The sequence below is a fragment of the Apis florea genome, unplaced genomic scaffold (assembly GCF_048593485.1).
Source record: "Apis florea isolate Af1SG1 unplaced genomic scaffold, ASM4859348v1 contig_3785_pilon, whole genome shotgun sequence".
Lineage (NCBI taxonomy): Eukaryota > Metazoa > Arthropoda > Insecta > Hymenoptera > Apidae > Apis > Apis florea.
In genome coordinates this window covers 278,644-292,905 of record NW_028256852.1, presented here as the reverse complement: position 1 = coordinate 292,905, position 14,262 = coordinate 278,644, and the positions used below count along the sequence as shown (strand labels likewise).

The 14,262-nt window shown below is 23.7% G+C and overlaps 1 protein-coding gene across 10 annotated transcripts in view; it reads right to left on the bottom strand.

Annotated features, from left to right (window-relative positions):
- Positions 1–14,262, bottom strand: part of Shab (Shaker cognate b) — a 73,361-nt gene that overhangs the window by 40,853 nt on the left and 18,246 nt on the right. For all 10 annotated transcript variants that reach the window (XM_086915477.1, XM_086915472.1, XM_086915473.1 and 7 more), the window contains 2 exons: positions 10,467–11,313; positions 4,196–4,494 (listed from right to left, as the gene is read on the bottom strand). In XM_086915477.1, the coding sequence (XP_086771603.1) occupies positions 4,196–4,494; positions 10,467–11,313 (1,146 nt within the window). The remainder of the gene's footprint in view (positions 1–4,195; positions 4,495–10,466; positions 11,314–14,262) is intronic.

The following is a 14,262-nucleotide window of genomic DNA, read 5'->3' as shown; positions in this document are numbered from 1 at the left end:
TTTATTTGTATGAGAGAGCTGAATGAAAAATAATATATTGGATTTTATAATTATCTTTCATATTTATATTTTATAATGAATAACAATATTAATATAAATTATTATTTATTTTTTTGATATTTTTATTATATATTTAATAAGAGAAACAATTGTATGAAAAGATTATGTAATTATCATATTTTATGGAATGAAAATATATGTAATATAAAGCAATCATTTATTACTTATTGATGATATAACAATATAAAAAATTGGATTTTAAAATTTTAAATTAACTACATACAATTTATCATAATTGATTTCATATCAATCATATCAAAATGATTTCATCAATTTTCATTTTCTTCTTTTTCTTCAAAATTAAAAAATTGTTCATCTCATAATCAATTTTAAAATTTTTGAAACTTGTCTTTGATCATTGAAAGAATTATAAAAAAAAAAAGGAAAATGATTATACGATATTATATTAAAAAATAAATATATCAAATAAAAAGCACAGTTATTTCAATTTTAAACATCAGATATTTTTTTTATTAATAAATTTTTTTTCATATTTTTTATTTATAAAAAATAATTTGGTTTTTGTAAAAGTTATAAAATATTTTTCATTCAACTTTTTTTATACAAGGTATTAATAAATTTGTGAGATATCTTTGAAGGATCGATTTCTACACGATAATACAAACAAAAAAATTGCCTCGATTGAGGCTTATTTATTATATCATTATATATAATAATTTAAAATTAATAATTTAAATAATTTAAGTTTATGTTAGAAAGAATTGATGGAAACAAAATGTCAGTATTGTAATAGAGACAGAATGATCTATTTGTTTCGTTTAACACGAGCTTCAATTGCTTATATATATAAACAATTGAAATAATAACTATAACTTTAATCGATATTTTTATTTGCGAACTTTTATAGTCTTTAGACCATATCCTATCCTGTAATCAATCCTTAATCTAATCCTTTCTAATCAATTCTAATCAATTCTCTAAAAATTTCTCACAGAAATATTAACATCCTGTTTATATATAATAATACAAATAAAATTGTATATATATTAAAAATTACATCATTAAATATCTATATAATCTGATTAAAATTATTATTAGTTTATTATTAGTTTGCATCCAATGCGACCGCATTGATGTTCTGATAATTGCGCCATTAGTAACCATGTATGAATAGAAATTTACAAACGATTCTATTTTTACAGACGGGCTCGAATTTCTTTTATCAAATTTAATATAAATCTTAAATTTATATTCAATCTCTTATTATAATCAAATATATGATTAATTTATGATTGTCGTATTAACAAAATAAAATGTATATACATGAAAAATGTATTATAATATATGTATATATGTTGAAATAAAGAAATATAAAGATTATTTTATAATATACCCAACATATCATATCATAGATAGAAATGTATCATAAATTATAGAAATAAATTATAAAATAGATTTATTAGTAAACTAATATATGATATTATAATAATTTCGAAAATATAAACGAATATATAAATGTTTATTTATGGAAAAGCATTGATCATCGCTAAGATAAACTATGATTTTTATTTTAAACATAAATTGCTTTTATCATAGAAAATGAAGAGAATAAATAAATAACAAATGATATATGATGAAAAAATTACACACATATAAAATACATTTATATACAATTCGAAATGATTATTTAGCAAGTATGTTATTATTTTCGAATTTCGAACATATTTTTGTATGAGATATTCCATTATATTTATCCGCTATTATTTCTCATATAATTCATATTAAAAAAAAATATCTTAGATTTCGCATATTTTGAATATAACTTTATGGATTTTTTATTTTCTATATTTAATATATTTGTAATATTTTCAATTTATTTACTTTTATTATATTCATATATTTTATATATAAAATATACTTAAATATAGTATAAAAAATATATAGTGGAGATTTTTCTAATGCTGATATGATTATATTAGCCATATCTCTAATAATTGAAATGCTATTAATTATTTCTTATTTGAATAAATTAGTGAAAATAAAACATAGATTTCGACATGTTTTACGTGTATAAATAAAAGACATTGATTATGTTGCCGTTTATTACCGGAAAATCTATATGATATCATATAAATTTTAAATTATTATATTTACCAATTTTCGTAGTCAAAAGACATTGACAGATGAATTATTATTATATTTGATTGATAATTTTTTTAAATTATTTTTGTATTTTGCGTATATAGATTTTTATAAAAGAAATATTTTTAATAGTTGTGTTATAAGTTTTAATGAGTTGTGTTATTATTATTTTTTGACAAATATTCTTTTTAAGTATTTTTGATAAATATTCTTTTTTCGTATTTTGTATATTTGAATATTGGTTTTCATAAAAAAAAAACTTAATATATCCTAATAATCCGGATTCTAGACCTTGTCTCCTGTTATCATACAGTATCTCAATCTAATATAATCTCTATTTACATTAATGTCTAAACCATAATCATAGATATTAAAATTTACGAAATTCATCAAAATTTTTCGCTATTTTTAAATATTTAATTTATTCATTCCATTAAAAAAAATAATGAATCAATAAAGAATATCTATAATCTAAAATATCTTCTAAAAAAATGAATGAAGAAGTATCAATCGTACAGTAGTTTAGAACATTTAAAAAAACATTACAAAGTTGTCTCCGTTATCAAATGTTAGAAAGAAACGAATAGAAGCAAAGACAAAAAATCCGAAAAAAAATGAAATTTACTTCAAATTCACTATTAATAATTGAAAATAAAATAAAAAAAATAATCGAAAAATAAAACAAATGATATATATAAAATAATGATATATGAAAATGATATATAAAATAAATAAGAAAATAAAATATTAAACTAAGAAAAGAAAATAAAAAGATTGTCTATGATTTGTTTAGAAAATAATGAAGAAAATTGGATATAATGTTCAAACTGCCAAAAATAAACATAGCAAGTATTGATCGTATTGATTTCTCTGAGTATTCAAATAACTATATTTACTATTATTATAAATTATATTAATTTTCGTTATAATCTATAATATTACATTAATTTTCAATAAATCAAGCATTAGATGCTACTTTTTAATTCTTCGAAAATTTTATATCAAAATTTGATTAATTTAAGGTAATTATTACGATAATTTTAACTATTTTATTGCCTTATTTTGATATTTAATATTGTTAATTTATGAATAAATCAATATAGAAAAAATAAATTTTTTCTATTTATTTGAGAAAAAGTTTAAATATTCGTTACTAAAGGAACTTTTCCTATAGAAAAAAATACATAAAAATATTTACTATATTGAAATGAAATGAATTTAGATTAAATTTTTACTTATTTATTTTATTATTATTATTAAATAATAGATTTTTATTTATTTACTTCTTATATTCATTAGTATAGACAAATACAAGCCTGTGTTACAAAGTTTTTATAATTTTAAATTTTCATTTTTTATCCAATATAGAATAATCTTAAAAAATAAATCAAAATTGAAAATTCTGTAGTAAATAAAATAACAATTCTATATTCCATTTATTAAAACAAAATCAGTGCTTAATTAATCCGATTGATTGAATTCATTTGTCTGAATATAAATTCTTATTATTTGATCGAGATAATGGAGAAAATTAATAAATTTTAATTCTATATTATTTCTACATATTATTTATCTTCTCAAATGAAATTTTAATTTATGAAACATTTTTTCAATTTATTTGAGATATATATGAAAGTATGAAAATCATAATGGCATATCCCGTATTTTTTTTTTTACAAAAATATTTTTCAGATATAATTTTATAAGAATAGTTTTTTTTTAAAACCATTTTGTAAATAAAAATAATAAATTTCTAATAAAAATTTGCTAAATTTTCATTTTATGTTTTTCAAATCGCAAATTATTTAATTTATTGGATTTAAAACATTATGAAAAATTACTTGTTCATGAATAATGCTTATCAAATAATGATACATTTCTAATGAACTAAATGAAAATCGAGCCCTGTCTGACCAAAGTATGATCAAATGCCCGTGCATGCCTAGTCTTCAGGCGCGCACACACAAAATAAAAACACACATCGAAAATAATACTAATAATCACTTATATGAATTCTAACGGCGGGACTTACGCTAGGTGTTGTATTGCCTTGATTCACATGCTGGGCCGGTACATCGTCGTGAAAATAATCATCGGTCTGTGTTCCAGGTATACTTTGAGCAAAATCCAAGAGACGACGGTTCGGACTGTCCGGTGTAGTCGGCATATCATTAGGTAAATTTGGGAAGCAAGACGAGGCGCTGCGACGATGTCGCGAGAGACTGTAATGCTCATAGTTACGATAACAGCCTGGCCCGGTTTGAGCAGGTCCACGTCCGCACGCGGATTCTCCTTCCGTGCTGTTACCATCCACGCCGGACATATTGTGACCTGGAAGCAGGTTCCGCGTCCGTTCTGTCTTTTACAATGCCGTTACGGTATCAACCTTGACGCAAGAATAGGCGAGGATTCACTCCAATTTTTGCACTTGTCTTGAATAATGTATTCCAATAGAGAGAAAGAGAAAAAGAGAAGAGAAAGATACAAAGAGAAAGAAAAAAAGAGCATGCAGAGATTTTTTTTAAAATGAACAAAATTTTTTAATTTAAAAAATAGGATTGATTCAATAAATATGAATAATGGGAATCATGTCTCGGCTTGGTCCGGCGTGGTAGGTTGATTCGTTAGGTGGGTAAGGAGCGCAGCAAAATAAATAAGCAAAATCATATATATAAATTAACATATTAGCAATTATTTTTCAGTCTTATAGTTTCGAATTTATATATGATATATCTTTTTTCTATAATTGATGTATCTTACACAGCAATGTAATAAAATATCAAAAATTTTTTATTTTTATTAAAATAGCTATTGCTGATGATATTAGTTATATTGTTTATATAATATTGCATATATTGCATATTTATAATATGATATGATATCGAATATTTAATTTTTTAATTTCATATCTGTAAATTATGTATATAAATAGATATATGTATACATATATATATTATACCATAAGATTTATTCTTTGAAATAAAATATTACTATTATTACTTATATATAAAATTCTAAAAAGAAATAATTATTATTTTGTTTAGTAATTGTTATTGTATTGTATTGTATTTGTAGAATAATTTTGCAATAGATGAACTACGTTTTTAATTAATAGAAGCTGTTATGTTATTGAAATATTTATTTATTTATACATGTATAAATCATGAATATCGTAAATTTTGAAAAATTAAAGAAATCCTGGCACTATTACAAATATTGAAACATAATAATCGTGCATTTGTTGAAAGTTGAAACATAGTGACATCGAATAACTTTAAGAATTAATATAATATTTTATATAAATTTTATTTGAATAAAATATATCTTACGAAATATCTTAAATAAACTTTATTTTAACCACATAAAAACCACATTTTATTAAGATTTTTATTAGTTTCTATAACATTACTATATTTATTATCTAATCTATCTAATTGTAAAATTGTAAGCATTATGTTCTGTATGCAAAATGGTATGGTATTGTGAATATTCTGTATATTTATTCTATAATTTTGTAAATGCATTCTGTATTTTTTTTTCTATTTTAAAAATATTTTGTACTTAAATGTCTTAATTCCGTTTATTATTATTGATATTGTAATATTAATTAATATAATTTTGTAAATGCATAATATATTTGATAATGTTAACTTTTTATTAACAATGAATACATTTATTAAAAAAAGAAATCAAAATCAATAATTGAATTATAAATTATGGATAATTATCGAAAATACAGTAAATCGATATATATATATATATATATATATATTATATATATATATATTTCTATATATATATATATATATATATGTATATATAGAAGATATTAATATGTCTTAAGAATTTTTGTCAACCATCCACGCCGGACATCTAATGATTTGGGGAGAGATTTAGTTCATGTGTTTTCTTACATATTGATAAGTTTATCAATCTTGGCGCAGGTATAATAAAAAGAAAGAGTGATTATAATTAATGTATCAAATATTAATTAATGCTGAATTCTGAATACGATCATTTTGATATTTCTTATTTTTAACAAATTTTATTTTCTTCCTTATTATTTTAACAATTATTCATAAAATTTAAATAATCATTAGATTTAATTAATTAATCTTTTATATTTTTATTGAAAAATAAAATTTGTATTTATATTTTCTTATTTATAAATGGAATAAAATTTATCTGTAATTCTATATTGTAATTAACTTGTATAATAATTAAATATTCTTTTCAATAATAAAAATAAATCAAAATTCTCAATAATGTATTATTATTGAATTAATTTATTGTTAATTAATTTATTAATTAATTAAATATATTTATTAATTTTTTTTTCTAATCGTTTAAATAATTATTTTGCTCTTTTATTCCAAATGTCGAAATTTTAAACAAAGTATGCTTCAATTTTATTTACTTCTTAAAACTTATAATAAATTTAATTAATTAATTAATTGATTATTATAATATTATTATAAATATTATTATATATATATATAATAATATTAAAAATTATTATAATAAAAGATCTATGTATACATCATCTTCAAATGTATAAATGTAATATAACAAACATGGTATGTGATCAAAATGATAATTAATGGAGTTTCAAATAGGATGAAATTCTCGGATACTAAATATTAAAATAATTAATTAACTTTTAGATGAAGAAGAAACGGAGTCTTGATTCAGTCCGGCGTGGTAGGCTGCTTTCTTATCTATACGTATATACACCGTATATCGAGAAAGTAGCATAAACAAAAAAATACCAATAAAATAACTATTTACCATCCACGTCGGACATTTCATGAGTTAGGAAGGTGCAATTAGTTTTTTACCATTCAATCTTGATTTAAAGTCAGTATTATTTAAAATTTCAGTCAAGTGTGCCAAATAGTAGTAGTTCCAAGTATAGTGATAGATCATTAGTTTGAAAATTAAATTTCGGTCTGTCCGGCGTGGTAGGTTGATCATTAGATAATTTGAGGAAGCAGCAGAAAAACGAGACACCGCAACGATGCCACGAGGGACCGTAATGTTCATAGTTAGGATAACAGCCTGACCTGATCTGGGCAGGACTGCGTCCGTACACGGATTCTCCCTCCTTGCTGTTACCATCCACGCCGGACATATCGTGACCTGAAAACATCTTCGATATCCATTATGTTTTTCATTACATGCCATCAATTCATCAACCTTGACGCAGGATTAGCGAGGCTTTCATTCGAAAATGTATGAAAATCGCACATTAGTGTATATGAACCGAGATATGTGAATATATGGATGGATTACGATAATAAAACTAGATGATTGTATTTTCTACGAAACAAAATTGACAGATGAAATGGATATATTGCGATTAATAGATGACGACATTATTTCATATTGTTTCCTTATATATGTATATATGATTTATGAATACTTACAATACCGCTCAAAAGTATCCGGATACTTATTTATTTTTTATAAGATTTTTTACAGATGATTCGATTACAAAATTGCAGATAAAAGAATTTACAATGATTAGATATATTCTTTGTAATCGTTACATATATATTAATATATAAACATTTATCAATATAACATTTATTAATATAACATTTACAATATCAAATTTATTTTTAAAAATATGTAATAATGTAAATTTTTTAAATTATATATAAATATGTAATATTTAATAATAAACTATTTATAATGTCCATAATATAAAATAATTAGAATATTCAAAATTATTTTGCTATTTGAAATACTTTTTATCTTGTACAACTTTCTTTTACAAAAACTTCTTTTTATTTTTATTACGAAAATAAATCAAAATGGTTCAAAATATATATAATATAAGGAAATTTTATTATATATGTATGTTTATACATTATAATTTTTTTAAAACATTTTTTTAAAAAAATAATATTCTATACCGGAGTATATTATAAAAGAACCAATTTAGATTAATGATTTCTTTAATATTACGAATTATTTTTTAAACTAAAAAATAAATAAATCAAAAAATAATTTAAATCAAATAAAGATGAATTTTCCAAATTGGCACATTATTTCAAACAATGATACTTATTATGAAACTAGCGAGTACAGTTTAATGTAATAAATTTTTTGTTTAAAGAACATACTATTTAAAATATGTTAAAAAATATATTATTTGCTAATTTTTTTAAATAAATAATTTAATTTCATAGTTTGTTAATTTAAAAAAAAGACGATAACTCATTAATTTCTAATTAATTTATAAATTTTATGCAATGATCATCCGGATATATATAAGCGGTAATATATATATTGTACAGTTTACATTATATTAATGTAAAAAAATCAATAAAAGAATAGTTTTATATTACAGTTTAGTAGCAGTGTTTCTCTAAGAAATATATTACCTTGCTCCTGCGCCAGAACTGATAAATTTATATCATTCTTGCGTCAGGGTTGATAAATTGTTAACGTTTTGTTAAATTATTTCTATTTTTTTTTTCTGAAAGTCGCATATATTAGTATTAAATAATAAATTCATGATCGGTGATAATAATGAATAAGTACTGTTAGTGAAAATAGAGTACTAAAATACGATATCATTCTGGAATACAATTGTATCTTGTTAACTGAATAAATTAAAATAATTATTTTTTATTTTATTATGATACTAAACTATTTTTAATTAATTCATTTTTCATTAACTTTTGTAATATAAATTGAGACCATTATATTTATATTTTTGTTAATAAAAAATAAACAAGAAATCTCTGTTAAAAAAGTGAAATTTGCAAAATCTACATGAACGACGAAAAGACGAAAACCTTAAATGAGAAAAAACGATTCGTTTAAGACTATTATTTGACAAACAGCAAAGCTCGCGTCGCAGCCGAGTTTTCCGAATGTAACGCGAAAACTGTAATTATAACTGATGATTATAATTGATCTTGTAATAAAGAAGCACATATACTCGAAATACAGTACGTTTTAAAAATATACCAACCCCTAATATTTAAATTTTCTGATCTTTCAGTAAAAAAATCATTATGTATAATTGTTTTTATAATAAAAAAAATAAATATATAAAAAATAAAACTATAAAAATACGACTATAGTAAATTTTTACACACAAAATGAATCATTTTATTCTACAATAATATTATTATTTCTATAGAAAAATTAAAATTATATAGTTTTGAGAAAAAATACAAAATAGTTAAACGAAATTTTTTTAGATCATGGTGCTTTGGAGATTTGAAAAAACTTTTTATTTTTTAAATAAAAACATATAATCAAAATACATTATTTCTTTTATAGTAAGATTATAATATCTTATTTCCTAAATGTAAAACCTTAGGTTTTATGTTAGTAATAATTTTCTCAAAATGAGGTGTTAGAAATGAAATAAGAAAGATTCCATCTGCAATGCATGAAGAAGTTTTTAACAAAAATATATTAAAGAAAAAAAAAAGCTTTGAATTTTTTTTAATTTAAATAATTTTGCATTGAATCTAAATCTGAATGATAGTCTGAATAAAAAATAATATTAATATAAGTCAAGAAGTTTTATAATTTTTGAACTTAACTTTTTCGAATTTTTTTGTGATTTATAAAATTTACATATACTTGAATATTATGTAATTATATATAAAAATGTGTCTTCAAGATTTCAATTTGTTTTTTATTCAGATCTTTGTGTTTTATTGTTATTTATATTTATAGATGGATGTATAACTTGTTTATCGAACTAAGAGAGATTATGTATATATCTAACAAGATAATAAAACAATGTCGAATAGTGATATTAAGATATAGTGAAAATATAAGAAAAATTATTAATAAATTACTTGATAGAGTGTTTTATTAGCATCTGAAGATAGAACACATAATTTAAAATATAAAAAATCTTATTAAAAATATATTTATATATCTATATATTACGAAAGAAAATATAATTTATCGATCAGATATAATTATTATACATACATATATATATATGATAAGTATAAGTTAAAAGTTTCATTTGGGGTTGGTATATTTATGAAACATTATTATATAGAATATTTTTTTTTCAATCAAATTTATCATCCCCATTGAATCATCATAATCATAATTCTGAAAATTTATTTAGATATAATTATAAATACCTATATAAATTAGGTATAATTATAATTATAAATTATAATTTCTACATTCAATACGTTCACGCTAATATTCTTTACCAAAAGCCCACATCATTCAATTTTTAAAGGGTTGGTATATTTTTGAATCGTACCATAGAAAGAGTAGTGTGTATATCCTCCTCGTGGTCCGTCGCTTACCAGTATCGACGATGACATCGATGAGATCCATGCTTTTGGCGAAAGCGTCCCTCAGATTGATGTGATGGAACGACACAATGCTGCCTTCTCTCTTTGCCCTCTCAAGAGCCTCGCGCCTCTTGAGAGCTTTTTCTCGTCTCATCTGGTTCTTGTAGAACTCGGCGAAATTGTTAACGATAATGGGAATGGGCAACGCGATTACCAGGACACCACATATACAACACACACTGCCGATCACCTTGCCGAGCGGGGTCGTGGGGTAGATGTCGCCGTATCCGACGGTGGTCATCGTGATGCCCGCCCACCAAAAGGTTTCTGGAATGCTTATGAATTTGGTCCCGGGCTCCTCCTTCTCAGCGAAGTAGGCGAGACTCGAGAATATGAGGACGCCCATCGCCAGGAAGAGCATTAGCAGGCCCAGCTCCTTGTACGAGTTACGTAAGGTGAAGCCAAGGCTCTGCAGCCCGGTCGAGTGGCGGGCCAGCTTCAGGATCCTCAGGATCCGCATTATACGAAAGATTTGCACTACCCTGCGCACGTCCTGGAACTGGTCGGTCGCGTTCTTGTTCGTCTCGACCAGGAACAGAGATACGTAATACGGCAATATTGCCAATAAGTCGATCACATTTAGACCGCCTTTGAAGAACTTCCACTTGTCCGGCGAGGCACTGAACCTAAGCAAATACTCGAGAGTAAACCATGTGATGCATACAGCTTCCACCATAGCGAGTTGCGGATTATCTTGAAAGTTTCCCTTTTCATCATTTACTTGCATACTAGGAATGGTGTTGAGAGTTAGCGCAATCGTCGAAAGCACAATAAAGAGTATTGATATCACAGCTATCACCTGGAAAACCGATGGATCAACCAGTCAAACGAAATATATCGATCATTCAATCCTCTATTTTATTGTGATTAAATAAAAAATACTTGTTCTTTTTGAAAACTTTCCGTCTTTCCGATTATATTATAATTTTAATATTTTTATTTATGTAATTATTTCTTAAATATTTGATTATCTGTTAAATATCATTTAATGAAAGATATTAGAATGAAACTTAAACTTTTTAATCATTATTTTACTGGAAATTATCAATGAAGTAAACCAACATGAAGAATAGAATTTAATCGTAACGATGATACGATAGAAGAACAAAATCATTATAAATATTCTCTGATTATACTATTATTTATCATGATATTTAAAAAAAAGTAATAAACAATTATTAACAATTACAAATGAGAATTCGATTGCCATCGATTATCTATCATCAAGTATGTAAGAATATTTTCCAATTTATGAATTTCGGTGAAAAATACGAAGAAAAATAATGTTTTATTTAGCCTGCACTTTTATAAGCAACAACAACTACCAAAAACAGGGAAAATATTAAAAGCTCTCACTGCATGGAAGCGTTCAAAAATATGTGTCAAACTATACACCAAATAACAATATATTTGATCACTGACAAAATAGAAGGAAAGCATAAGTAGTAGTTTACACGTATGAAAAAAATGACAATACGAAGCAAGCAACAATTTGCGTACGTAAAGAAGCTTATTATTATCTCAAGTTTAGTTATTATCCTCATAGCGAATAATGAATTTCCTCTAATGCTCCAATGATGTTACTCGAATTACGAAAATTTGATAAAAAGACAGTAGTGCAAAAGGATCCCTTTATAGACGACTGTACGACCAAGGATAAAAAAGAATCGGTTGAAACGTTCCTGTTGTGAAACCTCCAAACGACTTCGAAACGATGTCGAGAAATAAAGGATAAAAGGAGGACGTAAATGCGGATTACTATAACGTTCTAAAGCATTTTCTGCGAAACTGAGGACTCGAATAAACGCAGTGAACAGAATCGCTGAAAACTGCTATAAAAACGTATAGATATCCATATATTTGCACCAAATAATATCTCGTCGTTTGAAGGCAGTCTGCCCGACGTCGCTCGACTTATACAATATATTTTGTACATTGCTCGGCATGCGTATTTAACACATGTTCATTATTCCCTTCAAAACCCCGCTCCCTTTGGTCCACACCCTCAATCAATACCCAAACTACCGATAAACTATTTTGTAATACCTATAACTTAGCCACGCTAGTGCAATCGCTACAAAGCGAAATCAATTCGTCGCTTTAGAGAAAAAAGTTGAGAAAAATTATTGGGTCTGTTTAACTGAAATAAATGTAGGCGCTCGCTTATTTATACTACATGTAACATAAACTTGTACACTCGGAAGTGATAATTTATTTTTACATAATACATATATATATATGTGGAAATTTTCATTAATTAATCCTTTGCAATCATTGAATCTAATTAGAGTTAATATTTCATTTCGACTTATTTATTTCTATTTGTAACACGCAAAACAAATTCATTTATATTAAAAGTTTATTTAGAATATAAATTGCAGAGTTAGTACGTACGTCGTACGATTACCAAGTTCAATAAAAAATAATCCATACAATATATTCAATTTTATCTGATATCATTTAATGAAAGATATTAGAATGAAACTTAAACTTTTTAATCATTATTTTACTTGAAATTGAAATTGTCAATGAAGTAAACCGACATGAAGAATAGAATTTTTTAACGATGATACGATAGAAGAACAAAGTCATCATAAATATTCTCTGATTATACTATTATTTATTATGAGGGGGAAAAAAGGAAAAAAAAATATTTATATATAAAATTCTTTTATTATTATTGAATCAACGAAAAAGTCATTTTTATTCTGCTAATAATAATAAAATATTATTAATTATGATAAATTCATTTTAAGTAAAATTATTTAATCTTTTATAATCATAAAATTCTTAAATTATCGTTTAAACTTCTAAAAAATCACTTTAGATTCAATAGTTGTTAAATTGCATAAAAATAGTTACAAATAAATATGTATAAAATAAATAAATAAATAAATATGTATAATTAAATAAATTATTGATTATTTTAAATAACTTAAATATAAATGTCTAATATGATTACAAAGGATTAATATGTTATTGGCGTTTAAAATATCATTTATAATATATTAAATTTTTAAAAAATAATATTTATTCTTAATTTTATTAATTTAAAAGAATAAAAAAAACAATATTTTTGTAAATATTGTTTTGATTACCAAGTTAAAGTAATTTAGCTTCCAAGTGTATAAGATTGGTGCAAGTTTAAAAGCAAAAGATGAAGAAAAAAAAGAAGATAAAAAAGGGCTGTTGCATCCACAGCTTATCATGCAATTAACTGCGATGCTTTTCGTAAATACGCTAAATTTTTGTTAGTTATAAAAAGTCGATATTTCGAAACTTATATATTTAGATCAAAAATACATAAAAAATAATCGATTAAGCTTGCGTCAGTGCAAACTTGTGCAAAACATTTGTTGTGCATGATATTAAAAGTCGTTGCAGAAAGCTGTGTTATGCAATTCATTTTTTTTTTTTCTGTAATACGATTAAAGTGATGAAAAAAAAAAAGATTTGAAGAAAAGATTGAAGCTAATAGCGGATATTTGTTGCAAAAACATTGTAATTTTATTGAAATTCAAAAGAAATCAATTCATATTGATGTGCTTAAAGTGCAATCAAAAAATATAAACTATATTTCTATATTCTTCCAAAATATATTGAAGATTGATTGATGATGGATTACTCACAGCTTTTGTTTATTTTTGCAATTGTGCTATGAAAATAATTCGTTATAAATGAATGTTAATTAGATAGATTAATAAGTTTAATTTAAAAATTTTGTAAATAAAAAATGTCTAGTAAATAT